The sequence below is a fragment of the Seriola aureovittata genome, chromosome 16, assembly GCF_021018895.1.
Source record: "Seriola aureovittata isolate HTS-2021-v1 ecotype China chromosome 16, ASM2101889v1, whole genome shotgun sequence".
Taxonomy (NCBI): domain Eukaryota; kingdom Metazoa; phylum Chordata; class Actinopteri; order Carangiformes; family Carangidae; genus Seriola; species Seriola aureovittata.
The window spans coordinates 7,028,415-7,046,275 of NC_079379.1; the positions used below are offsets into that span (position 1 = coordinate 7,028,415).

The 17,861-nt window shown below is 40.3% G+C and overlaps 6 gene segments (V, D, J or C); 2 read left to right on the top strand and 4 right to left on the bottom strand.

The window, feature by feature from the left end:
• The first annotated feature begins 4,743 nt into the window (after positions 1-4,743).
• LOC130183949 (Ig kappa-b4 chain C region-like) lies at positions 4,744-5,781 on the top strand. The segment is given in 2 exon segments: positions 4,744-4,756; positions 5,275-5,781. Coding segments are annotated over 2 exon segments (342 nt in total).
• A 1,246-nt stretch (positions 5,782-7,027) lies between these two features.
• On the bottom strand, positions 7,028-7,668 carry LOC130183706 (immunoglobulin kappa variable 6D-21-like). The segment is given in 2 exon segments: positions 7,028-7,387; positions 7,604-7,668. Coding segments are annotated over 2 exon segments (360 nt in total).
• Positions 7,669-9,176: 1,508 nt separating this feature from the next.
• On the bottom strand, positions 9,177-10,064 carry LOC130183698 (immunoglobulin kappa variable 4-1-like). The segment is given in 2 exon segments: positions 9,177-9,548; positions 9,646-10,064. Coding segments are annotated over 2 exon segments (432 nt in total).
• A 188-nt stretch (positions 10,065-10,252) lies between these two features.
• Positions 10,253-10,988, top strand: LOC130183951 (Ig kappa-b4 chain C region-like). The segment is given in 2 exon segments: positions 10,253-10,319; positions 10,496-10,988. Coding segments are annotated over 2 exon segments (399 nt in total).
• A 572-nt stretch (positions 10,989-11,560) lies between these two features.
• Positions 11,561-12,136, bottom strand: LOC130183716 (Ig kappa chain V region 3381-like). The segment is given in 2 exon segments: positions 11,561-11,868; positions 12,085-12,136. Coding segments are annotated over 2 exon segments (360 nt in total).
• Positions 12,137-15,407: 3,271 nt separating this feature from the next.
• Positions 15,408-15,993, bottom strand: LOC130183711 (immunoglobulin kappa variable 6D-21-like). The segment is given in 2 exon segments: positions 15,408-15,712; positions 15,929-15,993. Coding segments are annotated over 2 exon segments (357 nt in total).
• Between the last annotated feature and the right edge of the window lie 1,868 nt (positions 15,994-17,861).

Consider the following 17,861-nt stretch of genomic DNA (forward strand, 5'->3'; position numbering starts at 1 on the left):
TCAGAGCTGCCATACAGTCTGGGAACATTGATGTTTCATATATTGTGAGTCTGGTTTGTGGGTGGACATCAGTGGAGCTGACTCTGCTAGATGTTGTTGTGATGTTAATTGTCTGATTGAGCTTCTTCACTGGAACTGTTCTCTTCACTTGAGGAAACGTCCAGGTTGTTGAGGTGGGAGCTGAACTGTTTGAAGTTCAGGAGGAAAACTGCTGGAGACGCTATGAACACCATCAACTGTTTGTGTGTGTGTGTGTGTGTGTGTGTGTGTGTGTGTGTGTGTGTGTGTGTGTGTGTGTGTCTTCAGTGAACTGTATCAGTCTCTGCAGTATCTTCCAGCTGCAGTAGTCAGTTCAGTTTCTGTTCAGCCTGACTGAGGGAGGTTTTTGTACGACGCTTTTTCACTGTGTGAACACCCACTGGCTGTTGATATAGTGATAACTCTGACAGTAGTAAACTCCTGCATCTTCAGCCTGGACTCCACTGATGGTCAGAGTGAAGTCAGAGTTTGATCCACTGCCTGTAAAACGACCTGGAATCCCTGACATTCGTTGGTTAGTATAGTAAATGAGCAATTTAGGAGTTTCTCCATCTTTCTGCTGATACCAGCTCAAACAATAAGCACTGCTGCAGCTCGAAACCTGACGACTGACCCTACAGCTGATGGTGACGGAGCGTCCCAGAGCAGAGCTCACTGCTCCAGGCTGAGTCACTGTGACCTGTCCTCTGGACTCTGAGGACACAGAGACAGAAACATAAAGCAGCGTCATGGTTTTGTCGGCTTCATTTCAGAGGGACGGATGTTGATGGAGGAGAGGAGTTTGATTCTCTGGACTTTACCTGTGAAGCAGCAGCAGAGGAGAGTCCAGATGAGGACGGAGACCAAAGTCATGTTTCTGATGAGGCGGATTTCTGTGTCTTCTGTTGTCATGAAGGACAGCTGTCAGTCATCCAGTCTTCAACTCTCAGGACTATAAACTCTCCCAGAGCACTGGAGCATGGTGCTGCTGATGCAAAGTGGCTCTCTATGGAAATACTCTGACTGACTCCACTGCTCTTACTCTGCTTCCTGTGACTCTGTCTCTCTCTCTCTGTCTCTCTCTCTCTCTCTCTCTCATATTCTGTCACTTTCTCTGATATATTTGCTTGTTTTCTCAAACGTTTGTAATCTCACTATTTCCAGAAAATAAAGATCTATTCATCGAAAAAATTCTTCTTCCAGAAAAATAAAGTCAGGTATAATCAGCATGAATATTTCATGACAGTAAAGACACTTTGATCACATGAGTTTATTTTCAATGTGTTTCATCATTTCATTCTTTTTTGGGAACAAGCTTCCTTTTTTAGCAGAGACGGTATCCACACGTGCACTTTCTGCAAACATCTTCCGTGCAGGTTCTACAGTCTGCCGCCACTGAGTGACCGCCATCCATTCCACAACAATCCTGGACGACACACCGGCTAATTAATCACTCCTGCCGGCCTCCAATGATCTCTCTGCCTCCTCTATTTAATACTAGTTCCCCCTGCTAGCTTGGCATCGGTTTCAATATCCCATAATTATGCATGACAGCCGGCATGACTATAACTACCACTCCAAAAGTACTTACTTTAATTACCTGACCATGATTCCCCTAGTTCCTGGTCACTATTGTTTTAGTTCTGCTTTTAACAGTAACACATGATCTACCGGACTTGGACCCTCTGATATGTCCAACAGTTCTACAATTCCTGTCATCATCACTACCACAAATAACACCAAAGAACATAACCACAAACAAATTAATGACATGAATCTTTACAATCTTAAATCCATATGCTCACACAAACCACCATATACCAACTCACCCCTCAAGAAGATTTGGCCAGTGACCTTGAATTTGGCACTTTTAAATGTAAGCTCTTTTTTAAACCAGACATTTCTTATTAATGACCTGATTTTAGATTATAATATTGACTGTAGCCTATGTTTTTAACTGAGACATAGCTTAAAACAGATGGACCGGCTATCCTTATTGTAGCCTCACCACCAAACTACAACTTTTCATACTCCCTCCAGGAAAGATAAAAGAAATGGTGGCACAGCAACCATCCACTTAGCATCTGTTGGTTTTAAAGACATCACATTTGATCATTATACATCTTTTGAACATCACTCTTTTGTTTTTAGCAGTCCTCCTTCACTGTGTATGACAGTTTACAGATCAAAACGATGTGCATCATCTATCTCAGATTTTTCAGAATAACTTTCTGTTATCCAGACCAACTACAACGGGATTGTTATCTCAAGGGATTTTAACTTTCATGTGGACAATCAATCAGACTTGTTTGCTTCAGAATTTTTTAATTTACTTAATTGTATGAATTTTATTCAACATGTTACATGCCTACACACAAAAGGATCCATACTCTAGATCTCATAACCCAAGGTTTATCTACTAATATCACCACAGTTGTGGATGCAGGCTTGTCAGATCATTTACAGTTGTGGTCAAAAGTTCACATACACTTGTAAAGAACATAATGTCATGGCTCTCTTGAGTTTTCCAGTTATTTCTACAAGTCTGATTTTTCTCTGATAGAGTGATTGGAACAGATAATTCTTTGTCACAAAAAACATTCATGAAGTTTGGTTCTTTTATGACTTTATTATGGGTTAACAGAAAAAGTGACAAAATCGGCATTTTTAACCATAAGCAAAGCCTCCCTAAGATCTGACATCAGCAGAAAGTGTTGATATTTTCAAAAGCAAACTCAAGACCTACCTTTTTAGTCTGGCTTTTAATTGAATTTTATTTATTCTTTAATTATATATCCTTCTATTTATTTATACATGTTAAGCTGTTTTACTGGTTTGTCCTTTTATTCTAGGACAGGACTATTTTTCTTTTTATACCTCACTTTTATCTCTGGTTATTTATTTTATTTCTACTTCTGGTTAAATCTGGTTTTACTCACTTCAAAACATCCCCTCTCTTTAAGCATTTCATTATTTTATCATTACTATTTTGTCTTTAATTTTATTCCATTTTTAATATTTAACATTTTATTTCTGGTTTACTTGTTTTAATAGATCTCCTCTGTTTTAGCATTTAATTATTTTATACAGTGATTCCTCAGTGCAAATTTTTAGGATTCATGATAGTTTCTGTTATTACTGTCATATTTCTATTGGTTTATTTATTACATACCATTTATTGTTATGTGGGCAACTATGTGTGTGTGTGTGTGTGTGTGTGTGTGTGTGTGTGTGTGTGTGTGTGTGTCCTCAGTGAACTGTATCAGTCTCTGCAGTAGCTTCCAGCTGCAGCAGTCAGTTCAGTTTCTGTTCAGTCTGACTGAGGGAGGTTTTTGTACGACGCTTTTTCACTGTGTGAACACACGCTGACTGTTGATATAGTGATAACTCTGACAGTAGTAAACTCCTGCATCTTCAGCCTGGACTCCACTGATGGTCAGAGTGAAGTCAACTCCATTCCCTGCTCCACTTCCACTGAATCTGGAGGAGATTCCTGAAAATCTGTTTGATGTTCTGTAGATCAGGAGTTTGGGAGCTGCTCCAGGTTTCTGATTGTACCAGGACAGGTAGTATTGTGAACCATAGTATTGAGCTACTGCTGGACTGGCCTTACAGTCAACAGAGACAGTTTGACCAAGCTGCACTGATTTGGCTGCTGACTGAGTCACAACAACATTTTGTCCAACAGACCCTGAGGAGAGAGAAGAAACACTGGACATGAGATGGTGAGGTGAAACTCAGCTACACTCCAAATGATTTTCACATGACAGAAAAATGATGTTCCTCACCCTGAGTGAAGCAGAGGAGAGTCCAGATGAGGACGGAGACCAAAGTCATGTTTCTGATGAGGAGGATTTCTGTGTCTTCTGTTGTCATGAAGGACAGCTGTCAGTCATCCAGTCTTCAACTCTCAGGACTATAAACTCTCCCAGAGCACTGGAGCATGGTGCTGCTGATGCAAAGTGGGTCTCTATGGAAATGCTCTGACTGACTCCAACAGGGACTTGGATCACTCTGATCATGCTGTTTCTCAATGGATCAATCAATTGATCAGAGTATTGATTAGAAATCTGTCACTGATCATGTTTATGTGGATTTCAATTAATGACTGCAAATAAATTTCTTGTAAAACCTCCTTTCATCTGTTTTCATTTGATGCTAGAAGGATCAACTTTAGTTTGAGACACATTAAAAATATAAATATTTAAGAAAGGGAATCATTTTGAAATACATTTTTGATTGTTAGATTTCAAGTTTATTGCAAAACAGGAAGTGATTTATTTGAGTTTGTTGTTGTCAAAGTCAGAGAGCCGTGTCTCTCTACAGTGAGAGGTTTTTGTACGACCACTCAGTCACTTTGTATCACTGTGGTACACGTTCGGTGGAGGAACCAGACTGGATGTTGGAAGTAAGTTTCTCATCAAATATTAAATATTGTCTCGTCAGTTCAGCTTGTAATTTCTGTATTTGAACATTTGTAGGAGATTTAAATTTCCATTCTTCTGATCCAAATCACTTTAAAATCTCTGTTATTGTTGATTTCTCCTGTTTAACCATGAAGCTGAACTCAAAGCAGCTTCACTCAACTTTTCTTTACATGTTCCAGTTCATTTGTGAAACGTGAACAATGTGAAGTGCAGGAAAGATTCAAGAACAACAATCCTGCTGTAGAAATGTTTTCACATTCAGTCTTTACATTTGAAAGTGTTTGGAAGTTGAGTTCAAATGATTGTGAAGAGTGAGACTGAAGTTTTCTGAGGCTGTTGGTTTGTGTTTTATTGATATATGTCTGATGTTTAAATGTGGTGGTCAGTTATTTGTGGCTGATCATGTCCTTTAACAGTAGATCTGATTAACTGTTGTGCTCTTGATACTTTTGACACTAAATGTGTTTCATTATAAATGAAGCAGGACTTTGAAGGAAATCATGAAAAAGCGCAAATATTTTCAAACAGTATTTTATTGTTTCCATTAAATAGTGTCATATAAAGTGCAGTAAAATGCAGCTGTTGAAATGTAAAATCAGCTTCTTTAGTTTCCAGTGTAGTTTGATGTATTTCAGCTCATATGAGGACTCTTTCTGTGCTGATGTGCATGAGAGGTTTCTTAAAGGGAAGTGAAACAATGTGAGTGAGTGACTGGTGGAGCAGAAAAACCGTCTGACAGAAACTCCTTAAAGGAGGAAATCAACTGTCACACAGTAAGATGTCCAGGTGACTGCTGTTTGATTGACAGATGCTGATTGTTGTCTCTTAGGTGACGCCCGTCCCACCCTGACGGTGCTGCCCCCCTCCAGTGAGGAGCTGCAGCAGGAGAAGGTCACAGTCCTGTGCCTGGCCAACAAGGGCTTCCCCTCAGACTGGAGTCTGGCCTGGAAGGTGGAGGGCAGCAGCAGCAGCAGCAGCTGGGAGGAGAGCAGGAGCCCCGGGGTGCTGGAGAAGGACGGCCTCTACAGCTGGAGCAGCACCCTGAGGCTCCCTGCAGACCAGTGGAGCAAGCTGGGCTCTGTGACCTGTGAGGCCACCCAGGGCTCCCAGACTCCGCTCTCAGAGACACTGAGGAGAAACCAGTGTTCCCAGACCTGACCTGACTCACTGGGACTCTGCTACTGGTTTAACTCTGCTCCTGCTCTCTCTCTCTGCTCTCTGTAACACTGTCTCTCTCTTTTTTATTTCACATGTTTCAGTAACAATATTTACCAGCTTCTCTCAGTGTTTCAATATTGTTTCTGTGTTTCCAGATAATAAAAATCTGATCATCAAATCACTTGTTTTCATCTTGATTCATTTTAAAGTTTCAATAAAAAGATTTAATCTCCCATTATGATGATTTTATATAAAAAATATAACATGACATAAAACATATTTCTATATATATTTTATATATATATATACATTATTATTATACTGTATTCTTATTCTGTTTCAAAACTCTGTCATAATTCATCATTATCGATTGATTAGTACAGACCAGTGATTGAAGTAGTAAAGTCTATAATTATTGATCAGAATCAATATGAACTCTTCATGACTGTAAAAATGTCTCTTCTATAGTCGCTGCAGATTTTTCTTCAATAAAACACATTTGTAACTAAACCCATGGTAGAAACATTTCAATGAAGAATCATCCAGTCATAAATCCTCTTTGATTTCAATGATAAAATCCTACAGTTTGTTGGAATATAAAGCACAAAAAATGACTAAAATGTGTCGTAGTGAAATAACAAGTTAATTTTAAATAACATTATATTTTACTAAATCAAACATTGAATTCATTTAATCATTATTTTAATCAATGATGTTTAAGTTCATATGAAAATGGTTGAGAAAAGAATATTCACTCTTTCTGTTTTCACATTACCAAACCTCAGCTGAGGTTAACTTTCATGTTCAGCAGAATGTTCCAAACAGTATTTTAATGAAAGGATTGACAGTATAAACCTTTTGGATTAAATTCAGTATATTTAGTGTTAAAATATTTAAAGTGGATCAGTATTAACTACATCTTTTAGTACAACTTCTGTTGTTTGAGTGTCATTGCAGCTGTTGTCCTTCACATGTGACCTCTGACCTTGTCTGTGCTGATGTTACAACATGTGGATGCAGTGGAGAGACTGTCAGCTCTTTTGATTTTCTCCTTCTGGTGAACAAACTGAAGCATCAACATGTTCACATGAGTGCAGCAGTTTTTACTCACTGTTATATTTTCTTTTTTGTATGTATGTATGTTTCCACAATCATTTAATGCTGTTAATATCAGTAGAGGATTTGTGTGTGTTTGACAGCTTAACATCAATCATTTAAATGTTTTCTTAACAAGTATCAAAAATTCCTGTGTGTGTGTGTGTGTGTGTGTGTGTGTGTGTGTGTGTGTGTGTGTGTGTGTTTGTGGAATAAGTAAAATATTCATCATGTTTTATATTAAATTAAATAAATACAGATTTTCTATCATGTTCATGTTTCTATATGTTGCAGTCAAACCTTTAGTGTTTTAGTGTCAGTGCAGCTGTTGAGTCAGATCAGTTCCTCTGCAGCTGAGGGAGGTTTTTGTACGACGCTTTTTCACTGTGTGAACGGGAAGCTGTAACTCTGCTGACAGTAGTAAACTCCTGAATCTTCAGCCTGAACTCCACTGATGGTCAGAGTGAAGTCAGTCCCTGATCCACTTCCACTAAAACGACCTGGAACTCCAGACTGACGGGTTGTAGCATAATAAATCAGGAGTTTAGGAGCTTCTCCAGGTTTCTGAAGGTACCAGTGGAGGGAGCTACTAACACTTGAACTGGCTTTACATCTGATAGAGACAGTCTGTCCTGGAACAACAGACTGAGATCCAGGAGACTGAGTCAGGATGTACTGTCCTGATGAACCTGAAAAACATGAAGAAGAGGAGAAGGGTTATTGAGACAAATCCAGCTTGGAGAAAGATGATCAACATCCAAACAGAAGAGGATCATTTCTTTAACATGGAGAACAGATGGAAGAAGGTCAATGCTGCTTGTCTCAGTGTTTCTCCATCACAGCAGAACATCATTGTGGTGAACCTGGTTGCATCCTGAAGCAAAGTTTTCACAAGAGAGTCTCACCCTGAACAAGGAGCCCCAGGGTGGCCAGCAGTAGAGTCAGAGACATCATCATTGTGCTGCCGGCGTGTCAGTGGCTCTGAAAGGCCTGGACAGCCACTGATCAACACTGGCCTCTTAACGGCTGGGAGCAGAGAGGCAGGACACATATGCAAACACACAGAGTCAGTGAACTGTAGCTGTCCTCAACATATCATGCTGTGTCCTCCTCACTGCTGGAACACTGACTCTTTCAATCATCCTCATGGAGATGAATGAAAACCATCAACTTTGTGTAACAACTGAAAAATAACAAAGTGTTTTCAAATAAAATAATTCTTCATCTTGTAACTTTGAACTTTGCAAAGCAACTAGGTTGTGATTTCTCTTCTTTGTGGGATGACTCTACTTTTTGTGTTGCTCACCTGTGTCAGTCAGCGACGGCCTGTGGCACAGGCAGTATAGGAGAATGCTGAGGGCGCCGTCATACATAGGGGGCGCTTCAAATGAGAGAAGAAAAAAAAAAACGAATATTTTGAACTTTTACTATTTACTTATAATATTAAAGCTATTATTTGTAAATTTAACATAAGCCCACATAACAACACAACTACATACCAAAGTCTATTAAATAATGCAGAGGCCTTTTTTTCTTGGTTCCTGCTGCCCCCCCGGTCCCCCTCCCTGGCTGCAGTGGCAGCCCACAACCTCGACTACACCATACTACAACATCTGAACATTACATGTCTCAAAATCTATAGTGAGATAGTGAAGCAGAGCAAAACTAGAGAGATTTTAGACTCATTTCTAGGTGAAATCTAAAGACACACATAATAATGAAATTCAAATATATCTGATATATAAAATACAAATGGACACGTGGTGAATACAGCTGTTTCCCTGAGTTCAGTAAGTCTGTGTCAGCACTAGATTCAGCTACCAAATGAAGACAAACAGTATGTGATCACCTAATGTCTCAGGTAGGGCCACTTTGCAGAACCTTCCCCTTGGCAGACATGAACACAGAGGGCTTGATCGACTCAATGTGAAAGCGAGACACTAGCGGATTGTCAGCACCAGACAAAACTTGCCCATGTGCTGTAGAACCCTCTATGCAACTACATTATGCATATTGCATTTGCAGTTAATATTTTTTACTCGTGCAATAAGTCTTAATGTCTTCATTGGTTTCTTTTATATCTTATATTGTGCAATGGCTTCTTTATATTGTATCTATAATTTAATTAATGTCACTTGTTTCTAATACAGTTTTTATATTGTGGGTTATTTTCTGTTTAAAAGAAAATATAATCTCAAAGACAAAGCTCTGCAGTTTCTGTGTGAGTGTTTGAACATTGGTTGTGAAACTGACTGCAATGCAAGGGGGGTGCAAGTAAAGTCTTCCTGAGGGATCCAAATTAATTAATGTTACATGGAGGTTAAAATCAGTTACTACAAAAGAAACCTGTATGTGTGTGTGTGTGTTTGTGTGTGTGTGTGTGTGTGTGTGTGTGTGTGTGTGTGTCCTCAGTGAACTGTATCAGTCTCTGCAGTAGCTTCCAGCTGCAGCAGTCAGTTCAGTTTCTGTTCAGTCTGACTGAGGGAGGTTTTTGTACGACGCCTTTTCACTGTGTGAACACAGCTTGACTGTTGATAGAGTGATAACTCTGACAGTAGTAAACTCCTGCATCTTCAGCCTGGACTCCACTGATGGTCAGAGTGAAGTCAACTCCATTCCCTGCTCCACTTCCACTGAATCTGGAGGAGATTCCTGAAAATCTGTCTGATGTGAGGTAGATCAGAAGTTTAGGAGCTTCTCCAGGTTTCTGATGGTACCAGGACAGGTAGTATTTTGACCCAGTGTAGTGAGCTACTTTTGGACTGGCCTTACAGTCAACAGAGACAGTTTGACCAAGCTGCACTGATTTGGCTGCTGACTGAGTCACAACAACATTTTGTCCAACAGACCCTGAGGAGAGAGAAGAAACACTGGACATGAGATGGTGAGGTGAAACTCAGCTACACTCCAAATGATTTTCACATGACAGAAAAATGATGTTCCTCACCCTGAGTGAAGCAGAGGAGAGTCCAGATGAGGACGGAGACCAAAGTCATGTTTCTGATGAGGAGGATTTCTGTGTCTTCTGTTGTCATGAAGGACAGCTGTCAGTCATCCAGTCTTCAACTCTCAGGACTATAAACTCTCCCAGAGCACTGGAGCATGGTGCTGCTGATGCAAAGTGGCTCTCTATGGAAATGCTCTGACTGACTCCAGCAGGGACTTGGATCACTCTGATCATGCTGTTTCTCAATGGATCAATCACTTGATCAGAGTATTGATGATGAAAGTGCTGATGCTCATTTCTATGTAAATTTTATTTTATTTTATTTCATCTCAAAGATTCAGATTCTTCACACAGTGTATGGAAAAACATCAATGTTATATTGAACAAGCATTCTGTATGAGTCAGATTAATTTAATGAGTTTTAATGTGTAAATTGTTAGTTAATAAAGTTCATTTTGAATGAACAAAGTAAACAGACTTCATGTCAGTCTTTTCTGTTTTAGATAAGAAATCTTTCAGACGCTTTAAAATGTTTATAACTGACATTTTTCATATTTGTATATTTATTGTTTTAGTGTAAAATTCAGATTAAACATTAACACATGATATGAACTTTGACCTCTTTATCTTTAGTCCTGAAACCTGTCCTTTGCCATGGTTCATCAGTGATGCCTGTCTGTTGCCATGGTTACTGAGCTTAGAGAGGGAAGTGAAACAGTGAAGAGCAGTTTCATCCAATCTGAGGACGACCAACAGAAGCAACAGTCTCCTCTGCTGCAACCAACAGGGTGGAGTTTATTTCCTCCTTGTATGAACTTTCTTCATATTGTCTCTCTGTCTCCTCCTCCAGTGGGTCGAGTGACCCCCACCCTGACGGTGCTGCCCCCCTCCAGTGAGGAGCTGCAGCAGGAGAAGGTCACAGTCCTGTGCCTGGCCAACAAGGGCTTCCCCTCAGACTGGAGTCTGGCCTGGAAGGTGGAGGGCAGCAGCAGCAGCAGCAGCTGGGAGGAGAGCAGGAGCCCCGGGGTGCTGGAGAAGGACGGCCTCTACAGCTGGAGCAGCACCCTGAGGCTCCCTGCGGACCAGTGGAGCAAGCTGGGCTCTGTGACCTGTGAGGCCACCCAGGGCTCCCAGACTCCGCTCTCAGAGACACTGAGGAGAGACCAGTGTTCTCAGTCCTGACCTGACTCACTGGGACTCTGCTACTGGTTTTATTCTGCTCCTCCTCTCTCTCTGCTCTCTGTAACACTGTCTCTCTCTCTTTTATTTCACATGTTTCACTAACAATATTTACCAGCTTCTCTCAGTGTTTCAATATTGTTTCTGTGTTTCCACATAATAAAAATCTGATTATCAAATCAATTGTTTTCATCTTGATTCATTAAAGTGTCAATAAAAGATTTAATTTCCTATCATGATGATTTTATATAAAAAATATAACCTTACATATAATATATGTCTATATATACTGTATATTTATATACATTATTATTATACTATATCCTTTTTCTCTTTAAAAACTCTGTAATAATTCATCATTATTGATTGATTAGTACAGACCAGTGATTGAAGTAGTATAATTCTATATTAAATTATCTGAATCAATATGAACTCCTTCATGACTGTAAAAATATCTCTTCTACAGTTGCTGCAGATTTTTCTTCAATAAAACACATTTGTAACTTAAACCTATGGTAGAAACATTTCAATGAAGAATCATCCAGTCATAAATCCTCTTTGATTTCAATGATAAAAAAACTTCAGTTTGTTGGAATATAAAGCACAAAAATGACTAAAATGTGTTTTAGTGAAATAACGGGTGAGTTTTAACAACATCTGTTGTTTGAGTGTCAGTGCAGCTGTTGAGTCAGATCAGTTCCTCTGCAGCTGAGGGAGGTTTTTGTATGACGCCTTTTCACCGTGTGAACTGCCAGCTGTAACTCTGCTGACAGTAGTAAACTCCTGAATCTTCACCCTGAACTCCACTGATGGTCAGAGTGTAGTCAGTCTCTGATCCACTTCCACTAAAACGATCTGAAACTCCAGATCCACGGTTTGTATCTTTATAAATCAAGAGTTTAGGAGTTTCTCCAGGTTTCTGAAGGTACCAGTGAAGCCAGCCACTAACACTTGAACTGGCTTTACATCTGATAGAGACAGTCTGTCCTGGAACAACAGACTGAGATCCAGGAGACTGAGTCAGGATGATTTCTCCTGATGAACCTGGAAAACATGAAGAAGAGGAGAAGGGTTATTGAGACAAATCCAACTTGGAGAAAGATGATCAACATCCAAACAGAAGAGGATCATTTCTTTAACATGGAGAACAGATGGAAGAAGGTCAATGCTGCTTGTCTCAGTGTTTCTCCATCACAGCAGAACATCATTGTGGTGAACCTGGTTGCATCCTGAAGCAAAGTTTTCACAAGAGAGTCTCACCCTGAACAAGGAGCCCCAGGGTGGCCAGCAGTAGAGTCAGAGACATCATCATTGTGCTGCCGGCGTGTCAGTGGCTCTGAAAGGCCTGGACAGCCACTGATCAACACTGGCCTCTTAACGGCTGGGAGCAGAGAGGCAGGACACATATGCAAACACACAGAGTCAGTGAACTGTAGCTGTCCTCAACATATCATGCTGTGTCCTCCTCACTGCTGGAACACTGACTCTTTCAATCATTCATGATATAGTTCATTAAGGAATAGCGATTTTTATTTGGTTTATATCAGTTTTTCTGATGGTGTTGATACTTTAAAACATTACAACCTATATAAATGAATAGTCTTCATTAGATAGCCATGGTATATTCTTTGTCTTTATTCAAGAATCATACAATCACTGGTATTAAGCAAATAATCCAAATACACAATAAGAGGCTCTGCACACACGGACCTTTTCAGTTAGTCTAATTACGTACAAATTTTGCCAAGGATGTGAAAAGAATTACAGAAAATGTTTGTAAATATGTAAATATATAAGTACTTAGCTCTAATGTTAAACATCTGTTTATCCCTCACACCAACACTTATGGATATAAAGGGAGAGGGAGACAATTAATGAGACAGAGAAACAAATCATTAAAAAAACATTTGCAATAAACCATAAACAGTAACAGGATGAAAGACATCAGACAGGTTCTGTCAAAGCTCATAACAACATAGTTTAAAAAGAAAATGATTATATCGAGCTTGACACTACTATCATACTTTTAATCTTCAATGAAAATCTAAATCCTGTTTCACTGGGTAATCCTTCAATGTATCATGGCAAGGACAAACATCCTTATCCCATCCCCTCCCCACAGGGGTGCCCAAAGGATCACTACTGGAGCCCCTTCTTTTTGAAATATACACCACCTCAATGGGTCCAATAATCCACTTGCATGAATTTTCATACCACTACTATGCAGAGGATACCCAACTATACCTGTCATTCTCACCAGGTGACCCCATTGCATTATCAACATCAAAATCTCATGTTCATATCTTAAGCAAATCAAGATAATGAGAAACCTTGGTGTCATTTTTGATGACCAGCTATCCTTCTCCGACCATGTTGCATCAATCTCCCGGTTGTGCCACTTTGCACTAGACAACATAAGAAAAACAGGCCTTTCATTACTCAGTACACCATCAAACTCTTGTTACAGACCTATCAATCAATCTATCTATCTATCTATCTATCTATCTATCTATCTATCTATCTATCTATTTCTATCTGACTGAGAACATTTTCCCTGTGTTTTAATGTAAAAAATACTCCGGTCATTTTGTGTTGTGTCAACTTGTACAATTTCACATTACAGTGAGTTTGATGGTTTCATGTATTCGATAGAAAGTAGTTTGACAAATGGAAGATGCTTCCAAATTTGACAAATATATTTATAGATTCTTTGAGGCCTATGAACATGATTCATTCAGATCCTTGGCATTTCTGATATATCTGTATGGATCCAAACCACAAGGAGTAAGGGAAAATATCTGTTCTGTAATTATTGTAATTAGGTTGAAGTATTTAGATTATTGTGTCTTGTATTTCTCTTCAACAGAGGATTTCCTTGAATCAAGTGTTTTCATGTTCTGAAATGTAAATTCAATTGCTGCTTCTCAGCCCGGGAGTTTGTTTTGCTGTTGTATTCAGATTTTGTATCTTTTGTAGTCTTGATTGAGAGTCTTAGTTGTTTATTATATTCATGTTAATAAACTCCATGGACTTGGTTGTTTCAGAGGCGTCTTCTGTGCTTGATTTGGGTCATTGGTGAAGTGTTTTGCCTCTATGGGAGTTTCTCTCACTTGTGTAGCTGCTTGTGTGTCGGCTGTTCCTTCTTAAATCCAGGGGCCTTTTATGTGTGTGTGATCTTGTTTGAGCAGCTGTGTTGTTAGCTTCAGATTGAGGCTTAAAGACTTGTCTGGTGACAGACTTGAGCACAATCAGCATCGCTGTACAATGAGTTGGTGTGTGAGAGCTGGTGTGTGTGCAGTGAGATGAGTTGCACAGTGAAGGTTGATGTGTGTTGGTGCCACATTGAACTTGAATGTTTAAGTAATTGTGTTTGACGAATCTCTTTATTATCTATTGTCTATTTATTCATTGTGTGAAGGGTGGGGGTGTTACAGTGGTGTGTGTTGCTGGTGTTCAGTTTGTTTCTCTTCCTCTCCTGTCTTCTCTGTAGCTCCACCCAGGTGCTTCCTGATCAGTCCTCCATGAGGTTCACCTGGTCTGGGAATGAAGAGCTTAACAGCTCCGGTGCAGCATCAGAAGGGAGAGGCTTCAGGCATGGGGACTGTTGGTCTTGCTGCTTCTCAGCCTGGGAGTTTGTTCTGCTGTTGTGTTCAGATTTTGTATCTTTTGTAGTCTTGATTGAGAGTCTTAGTTGTTTATTAAATTCATGTTAATAAACTCCATGGACTTGGTTGTTTCAGAGGCGTCTTCTGTGCTTGATTTGGGTCATTGGTGAAGTGTTGTTCACCTCGTAGAGCCACTAAAGAGCGGGAAGTAACAGGTACAGTGTGTCCTAAACCTTTGATGCTGGAAGATGGTGCATGCGTGTGAGCGTGCGTGCGTGTGTGTGTCCTCAGTGAACTGTATCAGTCTCTGCAGTAGCTTCCAGTTGCAGCAGTCAGTTCAGTTTCAGTATAATAAATTCAGTATATTTAGTGTTAAAATATTTAAGGTGGATCAGTATTAACTACATCTTTTAGTACAACTTCTGTTGATTGACTTTCAGTGCAGCTGTTGTCCTTCACTTGTGACCTCTGACCTTGTCTGTGCTGATGTTACAACATGTGGATGCAGTGGAGAGACTGTCAGCTCTTTTGATTTTCTCCTTCTGGTGAACAAACTGAAGCATCAACATGTTCACATGAGTGCAGCAGTTTTTACTCACTGTTATATTTTCTTTGTAAAATGTGTCTCAGAGCTTTTAATGAACTGCTCTCAAATGTTTCCACAATCATTTAATGCTGTTAATATCAGTAGAGGATTTGTGTGTGTTTGACAGTTTAACATCAATCATTCAAATGTTTTATCAACAACTATCAAAACGTCCTGTGTGTGTGTGTGTGTGTGTGTGTGTGTGTGTGTGTGTGTTTGTGGAAAAAGTAAAATATTCCTCATGTTTTTTATTAAATGAAATAAATGTAGATTTTCTATCATGTTCATGTTTCTATATGTTGCAGTCAAACCTCTAGTGTTTTACTGTCAGTGCAGCTGTTGAGTCAGATCAGTTCCTCTGCAGCTGAGGGAGGTTTTTGTATGATGCTTTTTCACTGTGTGAACGAGCTGTAACTCTGCTGACAGTAGTAAACTCCTGAATCTTCAGCCTGAACTCCACTGATGGTCAGAGTGAAGTCAGTCCCTGATCCACTTCCACTAAAACGACCTGGAACTCCAGACTGACGGTTTGTAGCATAATAAATGAGGAGTTTAGGAGCTTCTCCAGGTTTCTGAAGGTACCAGTGGAGGGAGCTACTAACACTTGAACTGGCTTTACATCTGATAGAGACAGTCTGTCCTGGAACAACAGACTGAGATCCAGGAGTCTGAGTCAGGATGTATTGTCCTGATGAACCTGGAAAACATGAAGAAGAGGAGAAGGGTTATTGAGACAAATCCAGCTTGGAGAAAGATGATCAACATCCAAACAGAAGAGGATCATTTCTTTAACATGGAGAACAGATGGAAGAAGGTCAATGCTGCTTGTCTCAGTGTTTCTCCATCACAGCAGAACATCATTGTGGTGAACCTGGTTGCATCCTGAAGCAAAGTTTTCACAAGAGAGTCTCACCCTGAACAAGGAGCCCCAGGGTGGCCAGCAGTAGAGTCAGAGACATCATCATTGTGCTGCCGGCGTGTCAGTGGCTCTGAAAGGCCTGGACAGCCACTGATCAACACTGGCCTCTTAAGGGCTGGGAGCAGAGAGGCAGGACACATATGCAAACACACAGAGTCAGTGAACTGTAGCTGTCCTCAACATATCATGCTGTGTCCTCCTCACTGCTGGAACACTGACTCTTTCAATCATCCTCATGGAGATGAATGAAAACCATTAACTTTGTGTAACAATTGCAAAAGAACAAAGTGTTTTCAATTAAATTAATTCTTCATCTTGTAATTTTAAACTTTGCAAAGCAACTAGGTTGTGATTTCTTTTCTTTGTGGGATGACTCTACTTTTTGTTTGCTCTCTTTGTCTTGTGTAGCTCTGATAAATACTTTCTGGTTCAGTAACTTCTGTGTGACGTTTGTTGTGGTAACTGCACTCCACATCTGTTGGTCACTTGTTAGTTGCTGTTCACATGTCAGTTTGCAGCGTGTGTGTGTAGTGGTTGACTGCATTGTGACCATTTTGTGTTGTGGTTGTTGCAGTCCACTTCTGGGTTGTTCACTTGTGTGTCACTGTTTGTGTGTTTAACTGCAGCTGCTCAGTTTTGTTGTGACTTTTTGTGTGTGGGATGTCGTCACTTGTTTGCGGTGTTTGCTCACCTCATGGTTGTTGCCATTTTGCCTCTATGGGAGTTTCTCTCACTTGTGTAGCTGCTTGTGTGTCGGCTGTTCCTTCTTAAATCCAGGGGCCTTTTGTGTGTGTGATCTTGTTTGAGCAGCTGTGTTGTTAGCTTCAGATTGAGGCTTGAAGACTTGTGTAGTGTGTGATGATGGTCGCCCTGAGTAACATTAGGTGACACACTTGAGCACAATCAGCATCGCTGTACAATGAGTTGTGTGTGAGAGTTGGTGTGTGTGCAGTGAGATGAGTCGCACAGTGAAGGTTGATGTGTGTTGGTGCCACATTGAACTTGAATGTTTAAGTAATTGTGTTTAATGAATCTATTTATTATCTATTGTCTATTTATTCATTGTGTGAAGGGTGGGGGTGTTACAGTGGTGTGTGTTGCTGGTGTTCAGCTTGTTTCTCTTCCTCTCCTGTCTTTTCTGTAGCTCCACCCAGGTGCTTCCTGATCAGTCCTCCATGAGCTTCACCTGGTCTGGGAATGAAGAGCTTAACAGCTCCGGTGCAGCATCAGAAGGGAGAGGCTTCAGGCATGGGGACTGTTGGTCTTGCTGCTTCTCAGCCTGGGAGTTTGTTTTGCTGTTGTGTTCAGATTTTGTATCTTTTGTAGTCTTGATTGAGAGTCTTAGTTGTTTATTATATTCATGTTAATAAACTCCATGGACTTGGTTGTTTCAGAGGCGTCTTCTGTGCTTGATTTGGGTCATTGGTGAAGTGTTGTTCACCTCGTAGAGCCACTAAAGAGCGGGAAGTAACAGGTACAGTGTGTCCTAAACCTTTGATGCTGGTAGATGGTGCATGAGGGGTTAAAATCAGACTTTGTGTGTGTGTGTGTGTGTGCGTGCGTGCGTGGGTGTGTCCTCAGTGAACTGTATCCAGCTGCAGCAGTCAGTTCAGTTTCTCTTCAGTCTGACTGAGGGAGGTTTTTGTACGACGCTTTTTCACTGTGTGAACACCTCCTGACTGTTGACGAAATGGCGACTCTGACAGTAGTAAACTGCTGCATCTTCAGCCTGGACTCCACTGATGGTCAGAGTGAAGTCAGTGTTTGATCCACTGCCTGTAAAACGACTTGGAATCCCTGATGCTCTACGATTTGCCCAGTAAATAAGCAGCTTAGGTTTTTCTCCATCTTTCTGTTGGTGCCAGCTCAAACAATTAGCACTGTTACAGCTTTGAACCTGACGACTGACCCTACAGCTGATGGTGAC